Here is a 23,456-nt window from a genome sequence, read left to right as displayed (position 1 = left end):
TATACACTATTCAGTTGGTTTATGAGCTATATTACGATATGTTTATGAGATTTTCGTTATAAGCGAACCAGATTCAATCAGTTTATTTTCAAGATGTTTCAGGTCATTCCATAGAAAAGCGTTAACAAATGATTGCGGTATGCGTTCAAATGGTTAGACAGTGTCTACATATATCCTATAAGGGCAAAGTACTCAATGAATTGATCATTGTCATAAATATATAATCTAACTGTGCCAATATTATTTGAAAATAAAAAGAAATTACAAAATAGCCTTCTTAGTGGGAATTTCGATTTAAAGATAAAAAAAAAATTATTATTGTTTATTAAAAGATATATTTTTCAAAAAATTTTATAGTTTCGTAAAACTTTAAGAAATGTAAGAGTTTAGTCTTCGAATTTTTAACACAAAGAAAATTGTGTTGAATACAATCAGTAAACGATACAGACTTTTCAAAGAAATAATTCAACATTTTTGTAGTTTAATATAAAGAAAAGCAAATTTTTATTTAAATCAAAGAACTCTCGTCTCCCATAAGACCTCCGTTCCGAATATCGAAAATGCGTATTTTGTCAACTGCGTATAAATTTGAAACTATGATTTTATTTTGCCTTGGAAGTAATAGAAAAACTCTTGAAAATAACTAGAATATTATGGAGTGCCTTTTTAGATTTTCAATCTTTTTGCGAATAGAAAACATTTCAGACACTCGTAACTTTTTATTTCTTATGTATAGTTGCCATCGGCTTCATTAAAATAGGAAACTTTCACAATAAAAATAATTATTGAGAAACATAAAATGCTTTATCTTCACTATTTCAATTTCACGTGCTCGTCGAAATTCTAGTCTAATGAGCCTAGAAGAAAATATACCTGTTTCTGACTTATAGACAACCAATTTAAATAGATTTTAGATGGTGAGGATTCACATTTTAAAATAAAAAGAATAGTGACGAATCCAAAATTTGCTATTAGTATTTTTTGTTTTGGAACTAAATCTCAACAGATTTAAATACTTGTATTTTTGTTTTTTGATATTACTTTTAGTTTACAAAAGAAGGTTTTAAACTTAAGATTTATATTAAAGAAATAAATTTGAAGTTTATTTTCTTTATTAAGAATCTGTACTTGATAAATAAAATTTCAGATTTTAAAGTTTTATTTATGAAGTTAATTATCGAAAAAAATATATTTGCTAAATCATGCTTAGAGAATGCTAACATAATTTAAATATCTTTCTATATCCAAATAAATAAGGATTTAGTTTGAAGAAGTATGAAAAAGTTTTTTTTTTTTTTGATCAAACATTTTGCTTTGCTATATCGATTTATTTTTCTATATGAGGCGATTTAGTTGACAAATGCAAGTAAAAATATTGTCGACAATTTACAAGAAAGCACATACAAAAAAATGGAAATTTTTATATAAATTTTTTTACAAATACGAGATATGGGAAAAATGGAAAAATGTTTGAGCATGTTCTACTAATAGTATTTTTTAATTAAAAATTGAGTTTAATTTTCATGTTAAGCATTCCTTTTTGGTATTTTTTTTATAATATCATAAAGGAATGTGTCTAAACATTCTTTTATGGTATTTTTTTTTTATCTCTAAATCTTAAAAAAAAAATAACAAAAAGAAATTATTAAACTTTCATAAAATTGAATTCTAACAATAAATTCTGCGCGAAATAGTTAGTTGATGTACACCATCTATTGAGTCTGTGTGAGTTTACTGAGAATGTTGATCTTTAAATATTGCTTTTAAATTGAATGTAAAATAAAAAGAAGTAAGTTTGCAAGGACAAAAAAGTCATGTAAAATAACATAAATATTCACCTCAACATTATATTAAAAACTCTTATAAACAAGAATGTTCGATTGAATTATAACAAAAAAATTATCGATTACTTAGCATTTTTAAAGTGTGATTATTTGAAGACTGAAAAGAATTAAACTTTTTATACAGAAAAGTGATTGCTAAATAATTTTAAATAACAAAGCTTTTATTAAATGTTTTTAGTGATTTTAATAAATTTTCCTGTTTCTGTTTTAGCGTATGGGAATTTAGCGAACATTCTGAGCGCTCAGGGAAAGAAATCTGAAGCCGAATGGGCTTACAAGAAAGCTCTATCCTATCGATCTAATATGGCTGATGTTCATTACAACTTGTGAGTATATATCTTCTTCTTCAAATGCCTACTACAAGCCAAGACTGTATATGTCTTTAACTACATTGTAATAAATTTTAATATTTTCATTAAACACAAATAAATATCTGACTTAATATGAAAGAAAGACGAGTCACTATAGATAATTTTACTAAAATTTCAAAATATATCGAGCTTTTATCATTCTTATGCAATTTATTATAGTTAATTTCATTGATAATGATAAAACTTAAAATTTCAATTAATTTATGAGTTCAGTGTAAATTAAAATTTTTATAACAGTCTACTTACGAAATCACTTTGATTTCAATTAACGCATCCAACTTTTATTGTTTTATAATTTGTTATCAAAATTTGAAACAGAATAATTCAATGGAAAATAATTAATATGATAACATTAGAGCTTATAATTACAATTAAATTAATTTTTTAATTCTAAATAATACGTAACAATACATTTATGAAACTATATTGTTTTCGCATAAAAAGGTTAATTTTGCACTCTACAATCGTACTATTTGTTATTAAAATAATACATTTTGTTATTGAAATAAAACTAAACAATACTTTAGCTTTTTCTGGGGAAAAAGAGATTTATCTGATTACAAAACAACACAATAAAGAATGCAAAAAACGAAGCTATATTTTTCTACTTACTTAAATTTAACTAATTATTAATAGCATTCTCTTTAGAAATAATATAATAGTAGCAGTTGAGATTAAATTAAATGCAACGCTAAAACAATAGAAACGTTGGACTTATTGACTAAATGATGCATGTTTTTTTCATGTAGAAAAAAAGCATCAATTGTTTTTGAAAATCTATTATTTTTATAGATTCTGTTGTGATATTTGTAATTTCATGATTGTTGAAATGAGAAAACTAACACTCTAATCAGCATGTTCTTTTCTTTTACAGAGGAATACTTCAGCAAGAACAAGGGAGATATGAAGAGGCCTTAATCAGCTATAAATTAGCAATACAATTCCGTCCCAGACTTGCAAGTATGCAACCGCTGTTATACTTTGTAACACAAAGGAATTTAATACTTGATTATATGTATATATATATTAGCAAAACAATTCATCTTATCACGTAGTCTCCTTTTTGGATAAAATAAATATATTGCATGAACCGAGAAAATTTCATTTTAAATTTCAATTTAAAACTCTCTCTATTTATGTTATATGTTTTGCTTTTGTTTTATCTACATGATTTATTTTAAACCTAATTAATTAGGTCTAAGTTCTTCCCAGTATTATAAAAAAGTATTTTTATATTAGCTTTTTTAATAGTTTTTTTATATAGTATATTATATCAAAAATTTACTTTTTAATACAATTTTCATAATTTATGAAATAGTTTTTTTAGTTGAGACCAAATAATCTGACAGAAAGGTGACTTGTCATATATTTCAGAAAGAAAACTGCTTAAACTGAAACTTGAGGATCCACATTAATGTTAAACACATTTCTAAGATCATATTTTTCTTATTTCAGAAATAAAAATCCATATTTTAAATAGTTTAGCAATCCTTTAGCTTTATTTTGTTTCTTTTTTTTAATCATTATTTGGAAACAAAATCACATGAATTTTGACGAAACATGAAATCTTAAATCCTTGACGAAACTACTTTCTCACTCGTGTCTCATCTCTGTACTCTCGGGAAGTTATTAAACCTTTTTTTAATCTTGTTTTAAAAATGCTTACGGTGCTCGTATTCAATCCGTGGTAAACTCATTCACTAATATTTCTTTTATTTTACTTTGTATTTCTTGATCGATATGTATCATTAAGCTTAGTTATTTTGACGAAATTAACATTCTCAAACAAGTGAAAATCGTAATTTTCTCAATGAGAAGAATTATTCTCTAGGATCATTTCTTTCGGTTTCGAACGGTTTCGACAAAAACGAAGAAAATTTCATGAATTCAGAATGACTGCTTTTTAAATTTTTATAAATGTTTTACAAAACAATACAAATAGACATTTCAACAAGTAATCTATGAAAATCAATGTGTTATTTATAAACATGATACTTGAAATATATTTCTGTATCTATTTACGAACTTTTCATTAAATATCTTTTATAATTACAGTAGGATGCTATATAACAGTCTTTGTTTTTGAAAACTATTTATTTTAAAAGTGTTCTCGAAATAGGCTATTTCTAAAAAAGAAAACAGATAAGGAGTATCACAAAATGTGTTTTTGCCTACAGAATAGGTTGTCTTTTTACGATCCTTGAAGCAATACTTTTTATGCCTCATAAAACACCGAAATTTGAACGCTGGTCTCTCATAATGTTCTGCCCTCTACGGACCACTTCTAACCCGTAATTACTACTGAAGAATATTTTTATTACGGTCCCTAGTGTTTTCCCTGATGGTATGTCCATCGCCTTCAGTTTGCAGATATCGTAAAAAAAAAGTATACAACTCTGGGACTCTTAAAAAATAAGGAAATGCTGAATTGGTGATAAGGGCTTGGGGACTTCATTTTACCCTTTTTATGGCTGCAAAATATTGCGAGGTTTCCGCTGAGAACTGTGGGAAAGGGTAATGTTTTAGATGGATAAAATATGGCTTGAAATTGATTTGGTTATTAAAAGCTGCAAGAGAAGTATAGATTGTTGGAAGGGTTATGGGCAACGTATCCTTCGATTTTGTTTCTCTCGATGGAATATATTTTTCTTGGTGTGTCATTTATTTTTAAATTTTTTAGTTTACATGATTCATGTGTGGCATAGGAGATAATTTGTTGTGTGTTATTTTCTTCGCCTTATGGATCGAAATCGCAGTAAAAATCAGGCACTCAAAATTCTCGAAACTTTCCTCGTTTCAGACAAAACAATTTCCCGAGAAATGCTCTGAGCGAATATTTAAAGGATTTGATGAGTTTTTTTTTTCATAACCAAAAAGCATGCCCAACCAAATTGCCCAACCAAAAAGCATGAATTACGCTAGTCAAATCGCAAAGTCTCTTACCTTTCTTGGTAGTGACGATCTGCAAATCAGAGATGAATGGCTCATTTTGCAGCCTCAACTATTATCTGCCAATCCTGGAACAAATAAACTACGGATAAATCATTTTCGGAGAGAAAAGAAAACTTAAAAAATAAAAATTGGGAAAAAAAAACTTCTTTGGTTGACTCTATTTCATACATTTATACTAATTTGATTGAATTTAAATAAAAAATTGTTTCATTGCAATTAATAAATTCACGAAAAACATTTATTTTTATATCATCGATCAGTTGTTTTAAAAAATTAGCAAAATAATATTTTTTTTAAAGTTTAATTTTAAACTGTATCTTACAATAAGCATATTTGTAAAATTGTAAAATTATAATCATAATTTTTAATATGTACGTAAGAAACTATTGGATGCCTGCAAGTGACGTCATCGTTGGTAAGTCGTGACATTTGTGGATTCAGAAACTAGGCTCAGATTCCATAGACGCACGTGACGTCAGTTACAGGTATCCAATTAAACCTGATTTAAATTACATGGTTAGGCATAATCACTTCACATCTTTTTGGGTTGCAAGTTCTCAATTTTAACAAATTATTGTAATAAAAATGATAAAAATTATACAAACAGTTGAAAATTTTAATTTTTTTTTATAAAATGTTTAACCTTGTTTTTTTTTTTTTTGTTTTTTTTAGTGGCTCATTTGAATTTGGGTTTGGTTCTGGGAATTTTAGGAAGAAAAGAAGAAGCTGCTGAAGTAAGTTTTTATTCTTTGAACTTATAAACTAAGTTTCCATTAGATCAATGTATTTTAGAACCGATTACAAAATTATGAATACGTTTTGATAACAATTCTATTCATAAAATTTGTTCTATTTTCTTGCAAATTTTAATCAATTATTTCGAAATCTATTACTATTAAAGTATTACTGGAAAACAAATTTTTACTTTTCCCCGTACTGCCTGTTGTTGCTTTTCGAAATGTTTATAAACTCCTATGTAACTAAAACTCGCTATGCAACTTTACAAGCTTGTTTTACTGATTATGAAACAAGCATTTTGAGAAATATTAAGTAAATGTTTTTCTGCATTGTTTTTCTTCACGTGGTTTTTCTACAATTTATGATGCTTACTTTTACGTTCACATTTGTTTTATGATATTAAGGGTTATTCTATGTGTATTTTCTTTTTAAAAATAAAATGTAGTTATTGATTAATTCTTATTTCTTGTTTAGGTATACCGACATTGTGCTGAATTAGATAGCAGTGGGTTGAAAGATCCGAAAATGCACGAGACAACAAAAATATCAGCTCTCTTCAACTTAGGTAGACTGTACGCTGACGATGGTTCATATAAGGTAATATTTTTCAATAAATTGAAATAAAAAGAGCAATTTTAAAGAACAAATCTAAATCTAAATCAATCAAACAACAAATCTAAACAAGAAAACAATAAAACAAGAAAACAACAAATCTGAACAAATCTAAAACAAGTAAGAATTACAAAAACATAGTAAAAATCTCAAAATATTTAATTAATCATTATTTAATTTTTCCCTTTTTAACTTAATGTAACAAGAATAACTTTAAAATATGAATGATAAAAAATTCTGTAAAATAAATGTATACATAATTATTATTATATTATTATAATTATTATTATATTATTATAATTATTATTATATTATTATAATTATTATTATATTATTATAATTATTATTATATTATTATAATAATTATTATTATATTATTATGATTATTGTTATAATTATTATAATAATTATTATTATATCATTATAATTAATATTATAATTATTGTTATATTATTAAAATTATTATATAATTGTAATTATCATAATATATTAAATTATAAAAAGAAAATATTAAGAAATATTTTCTTTTTATAATTAAAATTTACTTCAACTAATCGGATTTAATGATAAATTTAATCCTTACATGCGTATTTAAACGAAGCAATAGCTATGTTATCAAATAAATTGTTTTAATTGATTAAATGTTTATAAAGTATGATTAAATGTATAGTTTAATGTCGACATGTTATAGTGTTCATTTTATCGATATTTGAATTTGTCACAAAATTACACAGCCTATACATTTAATTGAATTCGAAAATTATGAAATTGTGTAAATAATGATAAAAATATTTTTTGACACATATTATTTCGCACATTTGAATATCTAGCAAATATACTCAAGTTTGCGTTGAAAAATACGGAGAAATATGCCAAAATTTTTATTTGTAGATCTTTATACGACTTATGATTTAAATAAGGGGACACCAAACTTTTTCGATCATCAACCCCCAAAAATGTTATAATTATCTTATCAAACCCTTCTATAAACTAAGATAAAGAAATTACCTGTCTTTTAAATCTTTTATTTTATTTTCCCAAAATCACATTTTTACGCTAATCAATGAGAAGTACGTGTTTGATGAAGCTTGGATAGATAAGCAAAGCTATGTTTGATTCGAAATTTGTTATTTTCAGTTTTAAATCACTTAGCTCCACATCCAAATTTTTCTCCGCCTCTTTAAAATAAAATTAATATTACTGAAGCCAGTATGCTATTAAAATGCCGATGGGAAAAGGGAAAATATACAAAGTTTTGGATATTTTTGCGTAACATTTATATTTATCTAAAAATTTATTAACAGTTAAACTATTGAAAAGCATCATTACTTCAAAGTCAACTACTAATTAACTGACTTAATATTGCAAATGACTCTCGATGCGTTCAAATTGAACAGAAAGTGGTGCAGAGATATCCGTATTTTCAATATCTACAAAGCATAGCTTAAAATCATCGGTTAATTTTTAAAATCTTTGCGATTGAATGACATTGGCTGGTATTTATTCATCGACCCCTAATTATGCCATATTGACCCCCAAGGGGTCCACATAGACTACTTTGGTGACCCCTGATTTAAACAGACTGTTATTCATTTTTTAAACATAGTTGGATAATTTTACAAACTACATTATTTTTATTTAAAAAAAATACTGCTTATTATAAACTCGAAACTAATCGCCCTTTTCTTATTTTGACTATTTTATATTTCTTTAAAATATTCCCGAGATCCCGGTTTTGTACTTGAAAAATTAAAATATATATAAACAGAAATTCAAAATTATTGAATCGTGGACGAACTACTATAAGAAATTACTATAAAAACTTAGTATAAAGAATTTTGCATTTAACTTACTAGAAAAAAGTATTTTTATTAATAAAACTACATTAATTAAATAAACAGTTTTTTTGATACCATATTTTTCACACAAACTTATGGTAACTGATGTTAGCCTTAATGCAACTGAAATCATTATATTTCAAACAAAGAATAATCTGTTGAATGCAAATATCGAGTATTTAAATTGCTTATGAAACAGAGTTTAAAAATTTTGAAATAATATATTTTTTTATTTGCATTTTTAGCAAGCAATTCAAGTTTATCAGGAAGCTGTTCACAAAATGCCGCATCATTATCAACCCCAGTCTTTGTATAATATGATGGGTAAGTAAGGAAAATTTTTGATAACATACGATTTAATTTTTATCATTTATGTTACTTGCATGATAAAATGTGTCACCTTTCAATATTTAAAATCTTTTAAAGGATAAGTTAAATGTTTATTATTGTTTTCAAAAAGTTTATAAATATTTATAAAAATTACTTTTTATCAATCTAATTACATATCACTTTATCAGAGAAATTATTTAAAATATAACAAACTATATCTTACAAGACCAAATTCCTGTTTAGAATTCGAAATTTTAAAAGCAATATTTTTATAATTCTTGAAAAAATAATATCAAGAACTTTTATGCATTTTATAGGGATAAGAAATATTCTGATAAAATTACTGTTTGAAATAATATATCTATCACATATTAAAAAACCATAATAATGACATTTCAAGTTTTTAAAAAAAATAATTTTGATAATAAACCAAAATATATGTCTTTAAACCATTCATTTGCCGATTTTTCCGTTAACATGGTATCGGATTACTGGAAATTTTGGTTTCAAAATTATAGTTTTTATTACCAGTCATTTAGAAAAAAATAAAAAACAGAAAAGTTAATTTAATGAAATATATTGTTTTCAAGCCATCATGATAACATTACCAAATTTTACCAAGTTTACCAAATTTCATCACATGTTATAAAATCAGATTATATTGTTAATTTCACCAAAATAATTATCAAGACGATTTGTTAAAAATTACCGAGTTTTTGGTGATCCCATAGAGCCAGAAACCCGATAAATTCTAGTAATTTTTACCATACTCTTTTTCGCTTTTTGGATAATGGATTTTTTGTCCATCACTTTTAAGTTTCAGTCATACTCTCTGATTAACGTTTTGAATTAATTTTTAACCAACTGAATTACCTAGTTATAGTAAGGTGTCAAACATGCATCTATTATAATAGATAAATTGAAACTTTGTGCATCAGATTAGTATGTAATGCCTACAAATTCGCTCTGATACAAACGACGAATTTTCAAAATATTACTCTAGAGATGTAATTGAAGAGATTGTTCGTAAAACTTTTATGCAAAACACTCAGAGTGAAAGATGTTACGTCTCATGTACGTGGACAAATTCCCTTGAGAAGTTCTTTGTCAGAAAACACTGCATTTGTGAGCAGAAATTTATGCTCATCCTCGTTGCGTAGACTTCACCTTTTGTGAGATGGTAAGTCTCAGAGTGCGAATAAATGAATAAGGTATGAGCTTACTCGTGTTTTACGTTTACCCTCTATCGTTCTACAACGAAGATATTCCATCGATAGTAGTTAGATTGATTCCAATTGGTTGCGTGTTTTAAAGTATCTATTGAAATTATCGTCGAATCTCCAAAGTTATTAACAAAGTGATTAGAATATAAGGAATCATTTTTTTAAAAGAAATTCGAACCATGAGTTGAATCTGTGATTCAATTTAGTGCTTAATTGATTCGTATGATTTGAATCTCCATTTCATTACTCAGTTATAATTTAGACAAAAAAATTATGAACAACAAATAAAGTATGAAAAGCGGAAAAGCTTTGGGCACTGTTAAAAAAATATGTAATTCCCTGGCACAATCCTAATTGTGAAACTGAGCGAAATAAATTTGTGTTCTGTATTTGTAAAAAAACATTTAATCCAGGTAGACTCAGTTTTTATAATGTGCTTAGCTCTCAATGAATCGATCCGAGTTTGAATCCTAGTGATAGTTTTTCAATTTGGTATGTTGTACTTCTCTCGCACAAATCATAGTGCCGATTCATGGGTTCGAACCTTTTGCCATCTGGTTCTCAGGATTTCCCACCTCTCCATGTAACATAAATGAGGATTAGTTCCATCAAACTGTTCTCCACGAAAGTTAGTTTGTTCCAGTGCTTTTGATTCAATGATTTCCTTGTCTTCTGGGTTGGGTTTAAAATTACAAGGACACGGAGTTGAGTATTGATAGTCGCAAACTCAGAATTGGGTCGGCTGTTCAACGTTGGTTATAAAATTTCAAATTTTTTTTTTTAAAAAATAAAATCTCACACAAGTGCGAGTTTATTCCATCAAAATAGCGAGTTAGTCCCAGTGCTTTAACTAGTAGTTTTTGGTCTCTGATTTGAAAAACTTAATATTTTTAAAGTGTCACTAAATCTATCCGTCTATTAAACCCAACAATTATCAAAGCATTTAAATAAAATAAAATGCATTAATTTAGGCTGTTTGAATCAACTGACCTGAGCTACTGATTCTTATGAACTGAATTAATATCACTTATTAAATCTAAACCACTATAATTGTTTTCGCATTGTACGAGGACTTCGGCTTGATTATGATAATCTTAGATTTGCATTAAAGTATTGTTGAATGTGTGTTATCAATACAAATACTTTCTCTTGTCACTGAATTATAATTCAATTCATTTTATTGCAGGCGAGGCGTTTTTCAAACTTAAGCAATTTGAAGAAGCCGAACGATGGTATCAACAGGCTTTGCGTGCGAAAGCAGATCATATACCGGCCCATCTTACTTATGCAAAGCTTTTATCGAAATGGGTTAGTATTTATGAAGCAATTTATGTTGATATAGTTGACAGCAAATAATAAGAATTACGAATAGCTAAAATAATTTGATTTTATTAAATCACATAATTCATTTCTTTTCGTTTTTAAAGTTTATTTTAGGGTTTGATATTCAAACAGTAAATTATCATGTTTCTAATAAAGCTTCTATACATTTGAGCGCATGTTATTGTGCATGCATCAATTAGGGAAAGAAACTTTTTTTAATCTTTTTTTTTAATGAAATAAATATTATATTTGTTTTTGTAACAAGTTATTTATTATTACTTGAAATATAGGTTAAGGTATATATATATATTTAAATGATTTTGTTTATTATAAAAAGTAAGAAACGTTTCGTCATACTATATATTAAGTTAAAATAGATTTTTAAGCAAATGATAATTCCAATTCAAACTTAAAAACTATATTAGTTACTGTATCTATTGAATTTAGCGAATACTATTTATAAAAATAAATATGAACTAACACAAACTATATAAACCTTAACTTTACTTGCAGAAGTGTAGCCACAATTAAAAGTGCTACTATGATTGTTTATAAAGATATTTTTGAAATCGACTTAACCCGCAAATGGCACATTACGAAAAAAACGAACAACCTTACTTAAAAGTTTTTATTGCCTTGTTGAATGAATATGTCTTTGTGTATCTTATAAAATGTTATTTAATTTCAGGGACGTCAGAGAGAAGCTGAGCAATGGTTTTTGAAAGCAAAGGTTATTGCTCCCAATGATTCAAGCGTCTACCAACACTATGGTAAATATTTTCTATATATTTTCTTTTTATATTCCAAACACGCGGAATTTCTAAAGAATGCATAATTTTAATGAATATTATAGCGTCGTCAGTCAACTATTTAAGAAAAAACATGGTTATTATAATCCGTTGCAATAAATCATTTCAGTTCACGATATAGACTGTGAACTATAAAGTCTAGTAGTAGCAATTAGTTTGCTATGGAGAAACGACATACTTTAAAATGCTTATTTTTATGTATAGTGCTCAAAATAAAAAAAACTTACCATCCAGAATAACTTTCGAACTAATGATAGGATTTTCGCTTTCTAAGACTCAAACTAACTATCGTTTGCACTAATCAAATAGAGCAAACGATATTTCAAGTTACGAAATCAGAAACAAAAACGCACTTTTTCTAAATAAACGTAACTTTTTTTTCTCGACTGATTCGGATTTCTGACCCAAATTTAAGGGGTAGCAGAAATCTGGAAAATATGGTTCCCATAGTCAGGTCAAGAGATCGGTCCAAAGTTTTGACCTATTTAAAGTTAATTTTTTTTTTTTTTTTTTTTTGCGTATTTCGCCAAATCTCGTGAACTTGTTAAGCGAATTGAAAATTTTTTGTATGCAACTATAAAATTCGCTTATTCAGAGATAATTCCATTCAAAATAAAACTTTTAGTAAATATAAATTTTTATCACTAAAATGAAACCAAACATCTAGAATTCGGAAAAATTATCTTTTGAAACAAACATTTTAAAATAAACGAGCGGAGTTGATATAGTTTTATACAAATTAAAACAAAACAACCTCAACATATTTCATAAATTATATCCTAAATCTTTGTAAAAAATTCAGAAAAGAAATAAATAGGTAAATAAAGAATACGAAATGTTCCAAAATGTCAAAGCTTTTCGAAAACAAACAAATAATTCTTTACAGCTGAATAATTTTTCTTTCGCTTGTAGGTCAATTTCTATCCGAAAGTGAGCGCCATCTAGAGGCAGCAGAGGTGTACTTGAGAGCTGCAGAATTGGCTCCTGATGAATACGAAATAATTTTCAATGCTGCTAATACCCTTAGGTAACTGATATATATATATTTAATTTTAGTTCAATCAATTTCAAAAGAATAAGAATATATTCACGTTTCTGTAGTAGTATGTTTCAAAACAAATTTAAATTGATCTTTTCTTAGTACCAAATAATTTTATTTTAAACATTATTAAGCTTTGAAATGCTAGAAAGTATTTTTTTTAGCCCAAATGTTTTCCGCAATATAATTAAAGTCAGATTAAGTTTTCTAAAATTTAAGACAATGTAGAATATTTTATTTAAAAAAAAATCTTTTTTTTTATTGTACTTTATTAGTTTTTGTACATTACTTGCTACCGAAATTTTGCTGATGCAAAATTCGGAATTTCTCGTAATCTCTATTTAAACATTTTATATAAATTTTTTTGGCATCCTTTTTTTTTTTTTTACTCCAGTTAATATTTTAATTTTCCAAATTCTTTTTAAATACATTTAACATGTTAAAGATTACACTAGAGGACAAATTTTTTATTACGTTTATACAAATACTTGATATTACCTAGATCGGATGTGGAAATTTCAAATATGAAATTAGTTTTGCTATTGCGATGCTTAGGTATCTAAGATTTTGTTCAAAAATCTCATGCAGCAAAAAATTGGAAGAAAATTTTTTTTTTTCTAGTGTTATTTAAAATCCCCAGTATCTCACTTTTCTGCATAAAGTCAATATTTTAATTTTTCAAGCAATTTTTCTGACAAATAAGTTCGTTGAGAATTTTCATTATAAACTCAATTACAAATTTAATGACAAATTATAAATTCTTAGAATTGTTTAGAAAATAAAATATAAAATGTTAACTTTGCAGGCAAGCTGGTCGAAATGAGGATGCTGAACATTATTATCAAATCGCTGTAAAACTAAGACCTCAAGTAAGTATGCTATACGAAATTTATATTGATTCCAAGTCTAAACACTGCTTCGAAACATATTTCTATTTATTTGTTTTTTATGATTCACCTTGTCAGGGTCACGTGATGTAATAACACGCATTTTCTGATGTTGCGAGCTAAAAGCTTGATATTATAGATATGATCATTTTTTTTTTGTTTTGGTTTTTGGACGATGGATGAAAAAGAATAATAAAAATGGTGAATTAGTTTTTGTAGAATTTTGCGTTATTTCTTTTGTAAAAGGTTACGACTGACAAATGCGCGGGGAAACCCCAATGGATTTCAAAATAAAAGATTGGTAGTTGTTTGTTCTATGAATTCCAAGTTGTTTGATGGAAGATAGTGAGTTATTTAGATTGTCTTGAAATTGGTTTAGGAAGTGGCATTTTTTTTTGTAAGAAGGTGCAGTTTAGAAAGTAGTAGGTGAAAAATGGCATTTTTAGGAAGAGCTTTAAAAGTAGATTTGAAGTGTTTGGCGGAAGAGTTAGGAGAAACGGCAACGGAAGACATGAGAGTTACCGAATTAAAGAAGATTATATTGGCAAGTACGGAGTACGAAGAGGAGTTTGTGAAGGAATTATTAAAAAGAATAGTTAGTGGAAGAGAAGAAATAAAGCGCCAACAAAAAGAAGATGAAATTAGGCGACAAGAATATGAAATTAAGCAACAGGAAAGGGAAGACGAATTAAAGCGGCGAGAACAGGAAAGGGAAGATGAATTAAAGAGGCGAGAACAGGAAAGGGAAGGTGAATTAAAGCGGCGAGAACAGGAAAGGGAAGATGAATTAAAGCGGCAAGAAAAGGAATATGAATTGGAGAGGTTGAAGATAGAAGCTTCATTGGTACATACTGGTACTATAGGAGAGACGAGCAGCTCTCGAAATGAAGAAACAAGAGAACATGTACCTGGTGGATTGCAAAAATTAATGCGTACTTTTGATCCAAAAGAAGGTGATATAAGTTTTTATCTAATATTGTTTGAAAGACAAGCACGAAGAGTCCATATAAAAGAAGAAGATTGGGTAACGCATCTTGTTGGATTATTGCCTCTAGAAATGGCGAATTTAATTGCAAGGGAGCCTGAAGAAAAAGCAAATGATTATAAACATGTAAAATGTATGTTATTGAAAAGGTTTAAATTGAGCCCAGAAGCATTTAAAATAAAGTTTAAGAGACATTGTAAAGCGGCTGAGAGCACTTGGCGAGATTTTGGATTTGAATTGGCGAACTATTTTAACGAATGGGTTTCGGGACTAAAAATTAATGATTTCGACAGCCTGAAACAACTTGTCATTGTCGAACAGATAAAAGAACGAGTACCTGGAGACATACAAAATCATTTTATTGATGAGTGGAGTAGAATTTGCTCAGTTGACACACTTGCTGAGAAGTTAGATGAGTACGAGAATGCAAGGAAATATAACCAAACTACTAAATTCATTGCTTCTCAACCATATAGGAACTTATACCGGGAAAAACCAAACATGGTTAGTAGAAGATATCATACATTTGGTGAAGGATATAAACATGAGCATAACAACCATGGCAGAATTGATAAGCGGAGTTCTTCCCAAAATCCAGTCACATGTTTTAATTGTGGACGAGTAGGACACTTGGCACGATTTTGTCGAGATAATAAAGAGAGGAGAAGAAACATTGAAGGCAAAGTGGCCGAGGTTCAAGTATCGGAAGGGCAAGTATCCGAAGTTAAGGTACTCAGAAATGGAAATATCGAAAGCAAAGTAGTCACTGCAAGATTTAACGGTGAAGTCATGATAGGAAACAAAAAATGTAAAGGCGTTCAACCAAAAATAGCTGCCCTTAAGAAAGTTAGAATTTCATATAATGGAAATGAATACGAAGCTGTAGTAGATTCTGGTGCACAAATAAGTGTATTTAAAAACGATATAGTGGGTAAGGAAGTGGATTACAAAGGGCATATAATATTACAACCTGCGTTTGGCGAAAGTCTAAAAGCTGAGTTAAAAGAAGTGGAAATCGCTTTGGTAACGGAAGGATATATTACGCCTATAATTAAAACGATGATAGCAGCCGTCAATGGGTTAAATGCTGACATTTTGTTGGATGCTGAAACTTATGAGGCATTATTAGAACAAAAAAGAGTATACAATCCCAGTTTTACTGCTGCTATGAAGCTAAGATCAGATTCCCGAAAGGAGCAGTTATATATGAGTGCAAGTGACGGAGAAGAGCAGCAGGAGCCAACAGTAGGTGAATGCGGTGATAAAAAGAATGGAAATGAAACCGAACGATTCAAGATACAACAACAAAGTTGCGATACTCTCCAAGAAGCATGGAAATTGGGGAAGCAAAATAAAGGAGGGTATGTGATACAAAATAATATACTATGCCATGAAGAGCTGTTGGACGGGAATAGAATACAACAATTAGTAATTCCCGAAATTAGAAAAGGTAAAATACTAGAAATTGCCCACGAGTCAGTATTCGGAGCACATCTAGGAGCTCGTAAAACAATTCAAAGAATTAAATTTTCCTTTTATTGGCCAGGGATGGTCAAGGAAATTAAAGCTTATTGTAGCTCATGTCATGGGTGCCAAGGTAGAAGAGTTGTTCGTTCAGTAGACAAAATTCCGATAACACCTGTGTCACGTCCTGAACTTCCATTCCAAGTGGTGAACGTAGATCTAATTGGTCCTCTAGATCCAGTATCAGCACAAGGACATAAATATATCCTTTGTTTGATGGACCAACATTCAAGATGGCCTGAAGCAGTCCCGCTCAAATCGTTAACGGCAAGGAATACATGTGAAGCACTGCTCGAAATATTCTGTAGGACAGGAATTCCAGAAGTAATCGTGGTGGATAATGCGACAAATTTTACGGCAAGTTTAACGCAAGAGTTTTTGAAGGTTTTAGGAGCTTGTCCGCGATTTTCAACGCCATACCATCCGGAAGGGAACGGATTGATTGAAAGATGGAACCAAACTTTCAAAAATATGCTACATCACATTATTAGAGAAGTAGGAAGAAATTGGCATCGACACATACCATTTGTACTATGGGCTTATCGAGAAGTTCCAAATGCAACTACAGGAGTACCACCTTTTCTGCTAATGTACGGGAGAGAACCGAAAGGCCCGTTATCTATCTTGAAGTCAATTTGGGCCGGAGATATGTTTTTACCTTTGAATATGAAAGGATCAGCGGAGGAATATTTAAAAGAGTTAAAAGGAAAATTAGAAATAGCAACCGAAAAGGCAAGGTTAACAAGTGATGTGCAACAAAGTAATTATGCCAAATATTACAATAGAAGGAAAAAATACCGGGAATTTGCGCCAGGAGATCAAGTACTTGTGCTAATGCATGATTCATCCAATTCATTATATGCCAGATGGATAGGTCCAGTAAAGGTAATTAGAAGAGTGAAACCGAATTCGTATTATTTGCAAATGCCTGAAGGAAATTTAAGATTATTGCATGTTAACAAAATGAGAGAATACAAAGCGAGAATTCAAACAGTTGGAGTTGTCTATGATATTGATGATGAATTTGGTGAAATATACGAAACACCAACTCTTCCTACAGATGTGGAAAGCTATGAAGCATTGAAAGGATTAAATTTGGATTACTTACCCAAAATGCAGCAAAATCAATTGAAAGATCTTTTACATAGACGCAAAACGTTGTTTTCGGGGAAGATAAGGATAGCTAAAGTTGGGAAACATGCGATAAAGCTGAAAGCTGAGGAGGATACGATGAAACCAAAAACGTATAAGATACCAGAAAACTTAAAGGGGAAAGTGGATGCACAGATCAATGAATTGCTAGCGTTAGGACTGATTGAACCGGTGGTAAGTGAGATAGCACACCCGGTAGTATGTGTTCATAAGAAAGACGGAACAATCAGGTTATGCATTGATTTCAGAAGTTTGAATGCTCTTACCGTTCCGGATGCATATCCAATGCAAAATATGATGGAGTTGAATTTCTTAGTAGGAAAGAAGAAATTCATTACTGTGCTAGATATGTTGAAGGGATATTGGGCTATACCGATGGAGAACGGCAGCAAACACCTCACAGCATTCCGAACTCACCGAGGCCAGTACCAATGGAATGTATTACCCTTTGGATTAAGAAATGCTGCTGCAACCTACCAAAGAGCTATGTCTAAAGTGGTTCAGTCCATGTCTGATTTCACTTGTGCTTATATCGATGATTTAGCAGTATTTTCTGATACGTGGGAGGAACATTTGATTCATCTTGAAGAAGTTTTTAAGAGATTGGAATATTTTAATTTCTCCGTGAACTTGAGAAAGTGCGAATTTGCTAGACAAAAGGTTAAATACTTAGGACATATTATTGGTTCAGGTAAACATGCTCCTGACAAAGAACGAATAAGAGTAATACAGAAATTAGAGGCACCCAAAACCAAAAAACAACTGAGAAGTGCTTTGGGATTATGCAACTTTTACAGGCAGTATATTCCAAACTTCGCAAAGATTGCTCTTCCACTAACAGAGCTTACTAAAAAGAAAGTTCCTAATGAGATTCCTTGGAGCGAAGAAGCTGAGAAGGCATTCAAGGAATTGAAGACGTCGCTATGTAAGATCGCAGAGTTACAAGTCCCAGACATAGAGAAACCATACTACTTGCATACGGATGCATCTCAAAATGCGGTCGGATGTTGTTTAGGTCAGTTAGATGAAGAAGGAAATATTCGTCCCATAGCTTTCGGTAGCCAGAAGCTGAATTCAACTCAACAGAAATGGTCTACAATTGAAAGGGAAGCTTATGCTATTATTTGGGCTTTGCAGAGATTTGAAACCTTACTCTGTGGTGCTAAGATTATTTTATTAACTGATCATAATCCCCTAGTATTTCTGACGAGTGCGACACCCCAAAGCCCGAGGTTGCAGAGATGGACGTTAGCCATTCAACGCCATGATATTGAGGCAAGTCACATCAAAGGATCGAAACTTAGTAATGCAGATGCATTGTCCAGACTGTAAATATAAACTAAAATAAGACTCTGAACATTTTTTCCTATTATTATTATTAGGTGATTAAAGTAAATACCTAGTGTTAAGTTAAACCTAAGATTCAGTGAATATTTGGGTGAATGTGAAACATAGTTTGTTTATGTGTAAAGTGTGACCCTTAAATTATTTGCCATATTCGATCTTTGGATCTAATATGACTCTGGGGGGAAGGTGTCAGGGTCACGTGATGTAATAACACGCATTTTCTGATGTTGCGAGCTAAAAGCTTGATATTATAGATATGATCATTTTTTTTTTGTTTTGGTTTTTGGACGATGGATGAAAAAGAATAATAAAAATGGTGAATTAGTTTTTGTAGAATTTTGCGTTATTTCTTTTGTAAAAGGTTACGACTGACACACCTTAAAAGCATTGTTGACAAATCATGATCCTCCAGCTATTATTGTAAATTTGGTAAATTTAAAACTATTCAAATCTTATTTGTTTTTAATTAAAGATTGTTTAAAATAACTTTATGCTTTATTCAAAATATTCATTTTTTAAAGGTGCCGTTGTAGTTAGTTTATAGAAGTGGTTTCCTTTTAGTTACACTGTTTACAGAAGTGGTTTTAAATACCTAATGATAGACAATGCTTTCAATTACCAATAAAAATTATCTCCATTCAAGATCAAAGGCAAATATTATATAGTATATTTCTCAAATATTTTATTGATATGATCATATGATCTTAAGAATTTTTCAAATTTACATTCTTCGCATTATTATTTCTTACATGTTTATTCGAATAAAGAAATTTTAAAAAACAAGTTGTTAATACACAACTGTATTCATAAAATTCATATCACGATAACTTTTTATTTCCATTATATTCTTTAAATTTTTTCTCTTTCTTTTTTTGGCATTTTAATAACTGTATTGTAAAAAAAATTTTGAATTTTTATTTTATAGCTGTTCTAACTTTCAAATTTTGTGACCCAATTTATCTTTAATCTTCAATTAAATTAAATATTTAAAGCTATTATGAAAATATAGTTACTTATTCATTAATTATAAATAAGGTTTTAAGGTATAATTAAATATCTATGAAAAGTTGCTAGCAATTTTTTTTAATCCTAACCATCTCTCTCTATAAAATATCCACAGCAACAGTTTATGAGAAAAGCATTTTCCTGTTTTACAGGAGGTGGCGAGCCACATGAACCTTGGCGCAATGCTTCACGTTAATGGCAAACTTGTTGAAGCGGAAAATGCCTACTTAGAAGCGCTTAAACTAAGACCGAATGACCAAATGACCGAGAACAACTTGCAAAAGCTGCGGAATTTGATGAAACAGAAAGGCATTCTCATTCAGAGGTTAGAATGAATTTAAAATTGCTAGCAATTTTACACACATTTTTGAAAACCATAAAATGATAATTATACTGTGAACTTGTATTCAAGAAAGCAGTTATAGAGTCATTTCGATCCTTGATAGCCGATGAGGGGGGAGGCAACTTACTGATATCTAGGCAAATAATGTAATGTAATTGTAATATCGATGTAATTTTTTATGTTGAATTGAATGAAATAGCACTCAAGTCACTATATCTGATAAGTAAGAAGTTAAGTTTTATAGAAAAAAAAGTAATTTCTGACTCATTCATAATGATGCGTCTGACATTGCTATCCAGACAAGTGAGGTATACATCTATTTTTTATGCAATCGATAGAAACGCGTCAGTTCACTAACAGTTTAAATGTTATAAGAGTTTCAAATGTGTAAGTGCAAAAAAAGTACATTTTATGCTCAAATATTTCATAAATTTATTTACACTTTCTAATATATTTTTCACATTTTCTTCATAAATAAAATCATTCTTGTGCAACAGTCTTGTTTAATTCTTAAATAATATAAATTTAGTTTTAATTGGAGCATTTCTTTCTTACTTGCAGGAGGTGACCAGTCACATTAATTTAGGAGCTATGCTACATGTTAATGGAAAACTTTCAGAAGCTGAAAATGCCTATTTAGAAGCCCTTAAACTAAAACCAGATGATCCTATTACTCAAAACAACTTGCAAAAACTTAGGACACTATTAAATCAAAAAAGGACACACAGACGAAGGTAGCAAAATGTATTTTTCCAAATAGCAATGAAGAACTGGAATTCTATTTTATTTTGTCCACAATTTTTATAAAATAAGTCTTTGTTATTTAAAGACGTGGCTTCTTTTTATAAATTAAGTTTACACCTTAATATTATTAGCCATGGAATGAAGCGTTCCACTGGTGCGATTCGAATTATATTCACCAACGCTGATGTGACCTAACGTCATTTTTCTCACAAGAGAAATGTTTGGCGCCAAAATTCGCCAAGAGAGCTCCATAAACAGATGTATGTACTGACAAGCTAACTACCATCCAATAATTTTTAACATGCAAGATGAATGTTAAAAAAACATATTTCCTGAAGCTTCATTTTGCTCAGACTTTTTTGCACTCGGTAAAATATTCATGGCTAGTGCAATATATAAATCCTTTTGTTGCACCTGGCAGAATTCGAAGCTTCGGCGAAACCTTTGGCTTTCAAAAAGAAGAATGCATATTATGGAACTGCTCTGTACCGAAGATACAGTTTATATAAGTTGTAATCATTGTACATAATTGTATTTATAGTGAAAAAAAAAAGATCTGATTTAGTGAGAACATTTATTAAGATTTTTGACTTTTATTTTGTTTGTGTCACTACATGTGATCTTATAATTATTGCACTTTGAAAGCATTTTCAGGTGAAAACAAATGCAATATGAAAATGCTGTTTGATATTTTTGTCACTAGTGATATTAATGCTTATACGTATAATTTGTTTATGTTTCCTTATACATTTCGTGGACCAATGCAATTTGAACTTTCATGTAGAATATAGTTTAAAGTTGTCTATAAAATTCTTCTTAATCATGCATATTTTTTATATTTAACATAATTTTCAATATTTAACATACTTTTCAATAATTAACTCAATAATTCAAAAATTTTCGTGTGGTATTATCCTCATTTTTTAATGTAAAAAAGGTAAATCAATATTGAAATATTGATTGTAAATTTGATTCTTTTTAGTCTTTTTTACTTGGGCTCTCTACACTGAGAAAAAAAGTATGGTCGAAACTACCAGAATATGGTAAAATTTACCGTGCTTCTGACTCCATGGGAAACACCAAAAAGGTTGATAATTTTCATCGAGAAGCTTTGATAATGGTTTCGGTAAAATTAACAATAAACTATGGTTCGATACTATGTAATAAAATTTGGCCAATACTGTAAAATGTGGTAATTTCAACATGATACCTGCGATCAGGGCATAAAAACCATTGATTCGGTTAAATTTGCTTTTCACATTTGTTTTTTTCGCTAAATGTGTGGTAATAAGAACTAAAGTTTTGAAAACAAGAATTTCCAGGTAAACTGTTACCATATGAATAGAAATATTACCAAATGAATGGTTTAAATACCGTATATTTTGGTTTCATTAACCAAAATTATGGTTTTCTTTACCAGAAACGTCATTATCATACAGTACGGTAATTTTACCTGAATATTTTTCTCCGTGTAAGATTCGTGTCGATAAAGTAAGACAGTGCATTTAATATGTATTTGTTGCTCATTGATTTCAAATTTATTCTTTCTCTTAGTTAAAATTATAAAATATTTCTGAGACTTGTTTAAATATGTTAACTAAATCTCGTTTTTTTAAATTTTTAATATAATCATAAAAATCGAAATTAATCAAATGAATTTGCTTAGAAAAATAAATATAATTGCTTTATTAGAATACCAGAGAGTCCTAAGTAGCCACTTTCCGTGACAAAACATAAAGCTCTGCTTAGTTTTTAGCTTCATTTGCAGGGTTCAAATATTCCTTTACACAAGAAAATATGAATGTTGGGTAAATTTTTCTAATCGATAATTATGATTAAAAAAATTGCTAATCTAGTCACATAATTGTTTAATTAATGCCTGGTGATTTGTAGAATATTGTAGTTATTTGGAATTATTAAAGTCATTGGCACTCTAAATAAAGTTCTTCCACTTATAAACATGATCCGTGCCTGATGGTTACCTGTGATGTTAAAAGGAAAAGAGTTAAGAATGAATGAGTATCGGACAGTTGATTTCAAATTTACGGTTTTATTGGTAAAGCAAGAACGGAATTCTGCGAAAGTATTATTTTTTTTTTAAAAAATATATTAAGCACTTCTACAGATTCATAATTCAGCTTTGTTCCATACAAAAATTATAATATATATATATATATATATATATATATATATATATATATATATATATATATATATATATATATATATATATATATATATATATATATATATATATATATATATATATATATATATATATATATATATATATATATATAGCATAATAAATAAATAAAAAAATTTAAAAAAATACGAAGAAAATTAAGAAAAACAATAGGTTTTATTTACTGCTCATAAGCTGCAAGTAA

General features: G+C 28.9%; 1 protein-coding gene across 2 annotated transcripts in view; it reads left to right on the top strand.

Moving 5' to 3' along the window:
- Positions 1–23,228, top strand: part of Tmtc2 (Transmembrane O-mannosyltransferase targeting cadherins 2) — a 350,759-nt gene extending 327,531 nt beyond the window's left edge. Inside the window, exons 6-16 of one of the 2 annotated variants that reach the window (XM_087159729.1) lie at positions 2,056–2,170; positions 3,090–3,175; positions 5,840–5,901; positions 6,380–6,502; positions 8,601–8,679; positions 11,095–11,216; positions 11,920–12,001; positions 12,953–13,067; positions 13,885–13,948; positions 20,132–20,304; positions 20,884–21,889. In XM_087159729.1, the coding sequence (XP_087015855.1) occupies positions 2,056–2,170; positions 3,090–3,175; positions 5,840–5,901; positions 6,380–6,502; positions 8,601–8,679; positions 11,095–11,216; positions 11,920–12,001; positions 12,953–13,067; positions 13,885–13,948; positions 20,132–20,304; positions 20,884–20,890 (1,028 nt within the window). In that variant the 3' untranslated portion in view covers positions 20,891–21,889. Of the gene's footprint in view, positions 1–2,055; positions 2,171–3,089; positions 3,176–5,839; positions 5,902–6,379; positions 6,503–8,600; positions 8,680–11,094; positions 11,217–11,919; positions 12,002–12,952; positions 13,068–13,884; positions 13,949–20,131; positions 20,305–20,883 lie in introns of both variants that reach the window. The other variant, XM_087159730.1, reaches the window with a different exon arrangement.
- The last annotated feature ends 228 nt before the right edge of the window (positions 23,229–23,456 follow it).

Source organism: Parasteatoda tepidariorum, chromosome 3, assembly GCF_982258835.1.
Source record: "Parasteatoda tepidariorum strain Cologne lab strain chromosome 3, Ptep-v5.0, whole genome shotgun sequence".
Lineage (NCBI taxonomy): Eukaryota > Metazoa > Arthropoda > Arachnida > Araneae > Theridiidae > Parasteatoda > Parasteatoda tepidariorum.
The sequence above is the reverse complement of the archived record's forward strand: the minus strand, read 5'-3'. Positions and strand labels throughout refer to the sequence as shown.